Source organism: Megascapheus bottae, chromosome 7 (assembly GCF_031878675.1).
Source record: "Megascapheus bottae isolate mThoBot1 chromosome 7, mThoBot2.hap1, whole genome shotgun sequence".
NCBI classification, from domain to species: Eukaryota; Metazoa; Chordata; class Mammalia; order Rodentia; family Geomyidae; genus Megascapheus; species Megascapheus bottae.
Genome location: NC_143515.1, coordinates 12,993,054 through 13,001,553, shown reverse-complemented (window position 1 = coordinate 13,001,553; position 8,500 = coordinate 12,993,054). Strand labels below are relative to the sequence as shown.

Below are 8,500 nucleotides of genomic sequence, written 5' to 3'. Positions count from 1 at the left end.
GCTTCTTGGAGGACAAAGGACATGGGCTCTATGGTCAGACAAGTGTCCTCAGGGAAGCTTTGGTACATGAGGCCCAAGGGAGAACATGGGGACTCTAGGAAAACATGGGTCACTGGGCCTCTGGGAGGACATGGGAAATGGATCCTCTGGGAGGACATGGGACATGGGGCAGTGGGAGGACATGGGGCCTCTGGAAAGACAGGAACACGGGGCCTCTGGGAGGACACAGGACACAGGGTCTGAGGGAGAACACTGGGACTCTTGGCAGACATGGGACATGGGGCCTCTGGGAGGACGTGGAACACTGGCACGTAAGAAGACACGGGGCATGGGTTCTGTGGGAGGACATGGGACCTGTAGGAGGACACAGGACATGCAGGCTGTGGGAGGACACAGGAACTGGGGCCTGTGGGAGGACACGGGGTCTCTGGGAGGACACAGTACACGGGTCCTCTGGACGACTCGGGACACGGTGTGTATGGGAGGACACAGTACCTGTGAAATGACACGGGGCCTGTTGGGGGACACAGGGCATGTGAGAGGACAAGGGGCCTCTGGGAGGACATGGGACATAGGGCCTCTCGAAAGACACTAGACATGGGTCCTTGGGGAGAACTTGAGACACTGGACCACTGGGAAAACTTGGGGCCTTTGGAGGACACGGAGCCTCTGGGAGTACACAGAGCATATTGCTCTGGGAGGATATGAGACCCGCAACCTCTGGGAGGACACGGGGGCTCTAGGAGGTCAAAGACCACAGGCCTCTGGGAGGACAAGGGACACAGAAACTCTGCAAGGACACGGAGCCTATGGGAAGACTCGGGTCATCTAGGAGGACTCGGGATACAGGGTCTCTGGGGGGATACCGGGACATTGGGCCTTAGGGAGGACATGGGGCCTCTGGGAGAACACAGGACATGGGGCATGTGGGAGGACATGGATCCTCTGGGAGGACATTGGGCATCTGTGAGGACACCAGGACTCTAGGAGAACATGGGGCCTCTGGGAGGACATGGGAAGTGGGGCCTGTGGGAGGACACAGGGCCTGTAGGAGGATACGGGGCCTGTGGTGGGGAACGGGGCCTGTGGTAGGGCACGGGGCTTGTGGAAGGACGAGACTTCTAGGAGGACAAGTGACTCTGTGAGGACATTGGACTTCTGGGTGGGCAGACATAGGACCTTTGGGAGGACACCACACCGGTTGGTGGACACAGGGCCTATGGGAGAAAATGGGACACAAGGCTGTGGGATGACACAGGACACATGGCCTCTGGGAGGACACAGGATACAGGGCCTCTGAGAGAACATGGGAGTCGGAGCTTCTGGGAAGAAACGGAACCTGTTGGAGGACACGGGACCTCTGGGAAGACACGGGATACAGGGACTCTGGGAGGATATGGGACATGTGACATCTGGGAGGACACAGGATACAGGGTCTATGGGAGGACTCGGGGACTCTAGAAGACAAAGACCTTGGGCCTTTGGGAGGACACGCGGCCTCAGAAAGGAAAATGGACAGGGGAACTCTGGGAGTTCAAGGGGCCTCTGGGAAGACACAGAGCCTCTTATAGGACATGGGACATGGGGCCTCTGGGAGGACAAAGGACCTGGGGCCTCTGAGAGTGCACAGGACACAGGGCCTGTGTGATGACATGGAGCCTCTGGGAGGACACAGAGGCTCTGGGAGGACACTGGGCAAGTTGAAGGACACGGGACCTCTGAGAGGACATGGGGCCTGTGAGAGAATATGGGGCCTCTAGGAAGACACAGAACACAGGGCCTATGGGAGGACACAGGACACGGCACCTCTGGGAGGACACAGGATACCAGGCCTCCAGGAGGACCCGGGTCCTCTGGGAGGACACAAGACATGGGGAATGTGGGAGGACATGGGGCCTCCAGACAGACACGGGACACGAGGACTCTGGAATGACACAGGACATGGGGCTTCTTGGAGGACACGGAGACACGGGGCCTCTGGGATGACACAAAGCATCTGGGAGGACATGGGGCCTCTGGGAGGACCCAGGACGTGGGGCCTCTGCGTGGACATGGGAACTCTGGAGGGACACAAGCCTTTAGGGAGGACACATGGCCTCTGGGAGGACATAGAACACAGGGCCTCTGGGAGGGATGGGGCCTCTGTGAGGAAATGGGTCCTGTGGGAAGATACAGGACACAGGGCCTTTGGGAGTATACTGGACACTGGGCCTCTGGGAGGACAGGGGTCTCTGTGAGGACACGGGGCCTGTGGGAAGACACAGGTCCTCATGGAGCACACGGGATGCAAGGCTTCTTGGAGAACAAAGGACAAGGGGCCTGTGGGAGGACATAAGGTTTGTGGGAGGACACGGCCTTGTGGGAGGACATGGGGCTTCTGGAAGTACACAGGACATGGAGTCTATGCAAGGACACATGGCCTCTTGGAGGACACAGCCCTCTGGGAGGACACAGGACACAGACCTGTGGGAGGACACAGGACACTGGGCCAAGCCCAGGCGCCCTCTACTGGCAAGGCCAGGCAAGTCATTGCCGCCTGCTAGCGCTAAGGCAAGGCAATGCATTGCAAGGTGCCCCCTAGCTTCAATGCAAGAAAAGGGAATGCAAGGCGCCCATTAGGGCTAGGCAAGGCAAGACAAGGCAAGACAAAAGTAGGTGCCCCCTAGCGGCAAGGCAAGGCAAGCCAAGGCACCCCCTACCGGCAATGCCATGCAAGGAAAGCCCACCCCCTAGCAGCAATGTAATACAAGTCAACCCCTAGCTTCAAGGCAAGAAAAGGGAATTCAAGATCGCCCCCTAGTGGCAAGGGAAAAACAGTGAATTCAAGGCCCCCTTTATCTGCAAGGCAAGGCTCCCTCTAGCATCAAGGCCACACAATGCAATGCAAGGCCCCCGCTTGCTTTAAATCAAGAAAAGGTAATGCAAGGCACCCCCTAGCGGCAAGGCAAGAAAAGGGAGTGCAAGGCGCCCCTTATGGGCAAGTAAAGCAAGGTTCCCCATAGTGGCAGGGCAAGGCAATGCAATGCAAGGTGCCTCCTAGTTTTAAGGCAAGAAAAGGCAATGCAAGTCGCCCCCTAGCAGTTAGGAAAGGCAAGGCAAGACAAGGGAACGCGCCCCCTAGATCCAAGGCAATGCAAGGTATCAGGCCTTCCAGCGGCCAGTCAAGGCAAGGCAAGGTGCCCCCTAGGGGCAAGGCAAGGCGCCCCCTAATAGGCCACTAAAGACAAGCAAGTCGACCCCTAGTGGAAGGCAAGGCAAAACAAGGCAATGCACCCCCTAATGGCAAGGCAACGCAATGCAATGAAAGGCGCCCCCTAGCTTCCAAGAAAGAAAATGGAATGCAACGACCCCGGTAGCAGCAGGGCAAGGCAAGCCAAGGCACCCCATACCAGCAAACCAGGCAAGGCAAGACCGGCCACTAGCGGAAAGGCAAGGCAATGCAAAGCAAGGCGCACCCTAGCTTCAAGGCAAGAAAAGGGAATGGAAGGCACCCCTTAGTGGCTAGGCAAGGCAAGGCAAACAAAGGTAGGTGCCACCTAGAGGCAAGGCCAGGCAAGCCAAGATGCCCCATACCGGCAAGGCGAGGCAAGCCACGGCTGTCCCCTAGCGGCAAGGCATCGCAAGGCAAGGTGCCACCTAGTGGCAAGGCAAGGCAAGGGGCAACCTAGCAGCAAGGCAAGTCAAGGCACAGCAAGGCGGCCCTAGTGGCAAGGCAAGGCAAGGCACCACCTAGCGGCTAGGCAAGTCAAGGCAAGGCAAGTTGCCCCTAGAGGCAAGGCAAGGAAAGGCAAGGCAAGACAATGGGCCCCTAGTGGCAAGGCAAGGCAAGGCACCCCTGTGGCAAAACAACACAATGCAATGCAAGGAGCCCCCTGTGTTCAAGGCAAGAAAAGGAAATGCAAGACTCCCCATAGCAGCAAGGCAAGGCAAGGCAAGACAAGGTGCACCCCGGCAGCAAGGCAAGGTAGGGCTCACCCTACTGGCAAGGCAAGGCAATGCTCCCCATGGCGAAAGGCAAGGCAAGACGCTCCCTAGCAGCAAGGCAATGCAATGCAAGGATGCCCCTAGCTTCATGGCAAGAAAAAGGAATGCAACACGCCCCCTAGGGCCACGGTAAGGCAAGGCAAGGCAAGACAAGACAAGGAAAAGTGCCACCTAGCAGCAAGGCAAGACAAGGCAAGGCAAGTCGTCCTTCAGTGGCATGGCAAGGCAAGGCAATGTGTTTCTAGCGATAAGGCAAGGCAAGGCGCCCCCTAGCGGCAAGGCAATGCAATGCAATGCAAGGTGCCCCCTAGTTTCAAGGCAAGAAAAGGAAATACAAGTTGCACCCTAGTGGCAAGGCAAGGCAAAGGGTTAGGTAATGAATACTCTGAAATGTGTTTTGGAAGATTGACAGTTGGCACTGGACATGGCCTCTCCTTGCATCATCCAGGAGGCTAACTCATTCCTGATGTCCTTAAAAAGACTTCTAAATGCCGGTTGCTGGTGGACCACATCTGTAATTCTAGCTCTTCAAGAGGCTGAGATTTGAGGATCACAGTTCAAAGCTAGCCCAGGGCCCCCAGACGGCCATTTGTAGCGGCGCTGGAGGCTGCGTTCGGTTCGCCCGTGGAGCTGCAGAGAGGAGCGTGTTCTCCGGCCACAGCCCGACCCCGGTTCCCAATGTGCCCCGGGACCCTCCGCGCCTCGGGTGGCACTCGGTCTGCCCCAGGGTCTGTGCTGCGGAGCGGGCCGACCCTCCCAGCAGACTCCAGCGCTCGGGACCCCGGCCCGGCCGCTAGCCCGGAACCCACCGGCCGCACACGTCCCCGAAGCCGGGCCTAGGGCGCGCGCGCGGCGGTGGCGGCGACGGCGGCTTGGCGCGGCCGGGCGGGGCTCGGTGGTGTCCCCATGGCCGAGGCTAGTTGGCGGGATGGCTCGGGCCAGGAGAACTACCGGCTCGCGGTGATCCGTGGCGGCGGCGTGGGCAAGTCGGCGCTCACCATCCAGTTCATCCAGTCCTATTTTGTAACAGATTATGATCCAACCATTGAAGATTCCTACACAAAGCAGTGTGTGGTAGATAACAGAGCAGCCCGGCTAGATATTTTGGACACTGCTGGACAAGAAGAGTTTGGAGCCATGAGGGAGCAGTATATGAGGACTGGCGAGGGCTTCCCGTTGGTCTTTTCAGTCACAGATAGAGGCAGTTTTGAAGAAATCTATAAGTTTCAAAGACAGATTCTCAGAGTAAAAGATCGTGATGAGTTTCTAATGATTTTAATTGGTAGTAAAGCAGACCTGGACCATCAGAGACAGGTAACTCAAGAAGAAGGACAACAGTTAGCACGGCAGCTCAAGGTAACATATATGGAGGCATCAGCCAAGATCAGGATGAATGTACATCAAGCTTTCCATGAACTGGTCCGGGTGATAAGGTGTTGGGGACTGACTGTGGGGTCAGTGACCGTGACTGTGGGGTCAGTGACCTTGGACCCACACAATTGAGTACACAAGGAAGTAAGCTCTTATCATGATTTTGGGCTGTGTCAATAGCTTCTCATTTAACCTGTTTGGGACTTGATAGCTTCTCATTCAACCTATTTGAGACTTGATACTGTTTGTAGGAATGTAGCCCCTGGCAGTTCCCTATTTTAAAGAAGTGTATTTAAGGTCAGAACGGGAAATAAACTGCGCTATGGTCCTGGGCTACAGGCTTCTTAAGCTGTGGCTCCTCATTTGGGCTGTAGCCCTCCTGAACCCCATCTGTTTGTCTCTCTTCTATTTTTTCCTAGTCCTTGCCCCCTATTTCAGGAATCCCAATCTGCGAACCCTGGTTTGCTGCCGGCTGGCCCCGGCAATAAGGAAATTTCAAGAGTAAGAATGTCCTCCTTCACCAGAACCAACTCGGAAAGAAAAAGACAAGAAAGGCTGCCATTGTGTCATTTTCTAAGAATCACTTGAGTTGTAGCTACCAACTGCCAGGAAAAGCCCTCATTTCCTCTCTTTATTGTTGACATCTTGTTGGTACCTTTTTAGCCTTAGACAAATGATCACCTTATTAGCCTTAGACCAAGAAGTGGGCTAATCCTTCCCATGAAGCTAATACAATGGTCCTTTCCAGACCAAGTTCAAGGAAACACTGAGGCTGCTTCAAAAATTATTTGATTCCTTTAACATGTCTACAGACGTGTACACATTCTTTTCAAGGGCTTACATTTTCATAGGGGTGAATCAGTTTTGGAGCCTAAGCTGTTTATTAAACTGAAGTGTGATAGATTGTGAAATAATTTTTAACTTCTGGAATCATTGCCTACTGTTACTCTAAATAGAAACGTAAGAGGTTTCTTTTTTTTTAATGTGTATTTTTGCCTATCTTAAAATTTTTCAAAGCTAGCCCAGGTAGCAAAACATGTGAAACTTTTAAATTAACCACCAAAAAAGCCAGAAGAGCTGTGGCTCACCTGGTAGAGTGTTTGCCTTGAGTTAACCAAAGCTGAGGAACTGTGCCCAGGCCCTGAGTTGAATCCCTAAGACTGGCATGGGCACGCTCACGCATGCATACCCCAAGTTATCCAGACTGCTGTTTGAGGTCATCCTAAGTTCTCTACATGGCTGCCAAAATGGTCATACCAAAAGCTCACCCCAACTGTCCACACTGCTACCCGAGTTACCCAGAGTTCCCTACATTGCTATCTCGGTGGTCACCCCAAATTCTTACTGCTGCCCTGGTTGTCACTCTTGAGTTCTCAACACTGCTGCCATAGTGATCTCCAAGCTGATGCCCCTACAGTCACTATGAGTTATGTATATTGCTGTCTAGTCACCCCAAGTTACATGTACTACTGTCTGAGCAGACACCCCCAGTTTGCTGTTTTGATGCCTGAATGGTTATTCCAAGTTCTCGGCCTTCCACCCTAGCTGCAGTTCTCCACATTGCTGCTGCCTCTACCTAGAGCACCAAGTTCTCGACACTGTGTCCCAGCAGCACCCCAAGTTCTCCACACTGTGGCCTACAGGCCCCCCGAATTCTCCACACTGCGGCATACAGGCCCCCCGAGTACTGCACACCACTTCCCTAGCAGCCCCTGAGTTCTCCACACTGCTTCCCTAGTTGCCCCACAAGTTTTCCACCCCACAGCCTAGTGGTCCCTGAGTTCTCCACAATGCTTCCCTGGTGGCATCCCAAGTTCCCCACAAGGCGGCCCTTGTAGCCCCCTGGAGTTCTCCCCACTACTTCCCTGGAGAGCCCCCCGCCCCCAGTTTACCACTCCGCAGCCCTCGCAGCACTCAGAGTCATTGCCTGTGCCCTCCTGCCGTGTCTGGACGCTCCTCTCACCTCAGCAAGGCCAAGAGAGAGGCCTGCAGCAGAGTGACAAATACTAAGCACCTAGCAGGTCATGGGTTGGAGTGGCCTCAGAGCCTGCTGAGGTAAAGGCTGCTGCAGCCCTGCCTCCTATGTGTGTGCAGGCAGGTCTTGTCATGGTCCTGCCCACCTCCTTCCAGAACCTCATTCTGGAACCTCTCCTTCCAGAACCTCTCCGTCCGCCACAGTGTTGGTGGTCTTGTTCTGCAGGCCTGCCCTCCTCCTTCTAGGACCTCTTGCCTCAAGGCTTACGAGCACGTGTTGGCAGTCTAGTGATTGAGGCTCCCTGGTGTCCAGCGCCCCCTTCACACACACTGGGTTGTCTGGCCGGCCTTGTGTGAGATGCACCTCCTCCTTTAGGAGGCGCTTGCACGTGGTGACCTGTGGTCGGGTCTTGATGTAAACCCTCCCACCTGCTTTGAGGCCTGCCTACTTCCAGGCACTTGAGCTTCTCACTTCTCCTCTCTTCAAGGCACACATGGCCAAGGACCTGAGGAGTCCCAAAGGTCGTTCTCGATTCTTTCTTCTTGGACATTTTCACTTCTAGCGCTTAAATGTAAATCTCACTTCTTCACATCTCCTTTTCGAAACAAGACCTTGGGATTCTGAATTTGAGCTGGATTTGCTAGCTTGAGGCTGCAGTGCTTTACACCTGTAGCCCCTGCTCTCCGGAGACTGATGATCCATGGGGTCCCGGACAACCTGCACCAGAGGTCACCCACGGGATCAGGGACATCCCACATGGGAGGTCACTATATGGGGTCCAGGACAACCTGCATGGGACTCTTTAATTCCCCAGTGAGCAGGTGGTGTGGATCCGTGGCCCATGTAGGGGAGCCTGAGTTCAAGCCCCAGAACTGACAAGAATAGATAAAGCGAGTTAAAGAAAATCTGTTGTGTTGGTAGTATAGCCTAGTGGTAGAGTGCTTGCCTAGCATACACAAAGCCCTGGGTTCAGTTCCTCAGTACCACTACAAAGAAAATGCTAGATGTGTTCACAAGAGGATCGAGCTGTTAAAAATAATAATAAAAATTGAGAGAAATCATTAAAAAAGAAAAGAAAAGAAAAAGCTAGAAGTGGTGCTGTGGATCAAGTGGTAGACCACTAGCCTTGGGCAAAAAGTGTCCAAGAACAGTGCCCAGGCCCTGAGTTCA

At 54.4% G+C, this 8,500-nt stretch overlaps 1 protein-coding gene across 1 annotated transcript; it reads left to right on the top strand.

The window, feature by feature from the left end:
* The first annotated feature begins 4,890 nt into the window (after positions 1-4,890).
* On the top strand, positions 4,891-6,346 carry LOC150060341 (ras-related protein R-Ras2-like). Its single transcript, XM_090336112.1, has 2 exons — positions 4,891-5,417; positions 5,845-6,346. The coding sequence occupies exons 1-2, from the start codon at positions 4,891-4,893 to the stop codon at positions 5,858-5,860; spliced, it is 543 nt and encodes a 180-aa protein (XP_090192238.1). The 3' UTR covers positions 5,861-6,346.
* The last annotated feature ends 2,154 nt before the right edge of the window (positions 6,347-8,500 follow it).

What these genes read in the sequence shown, in the direction of transcription:
- LOC150060341 (XM_090336112.1), top strand. Translation starts at nt 4,891, where the DNA reads ATGGCCGAGGCTAGTTGGCGGGATGGCTCGGGCCAGGAGAACTACCGG.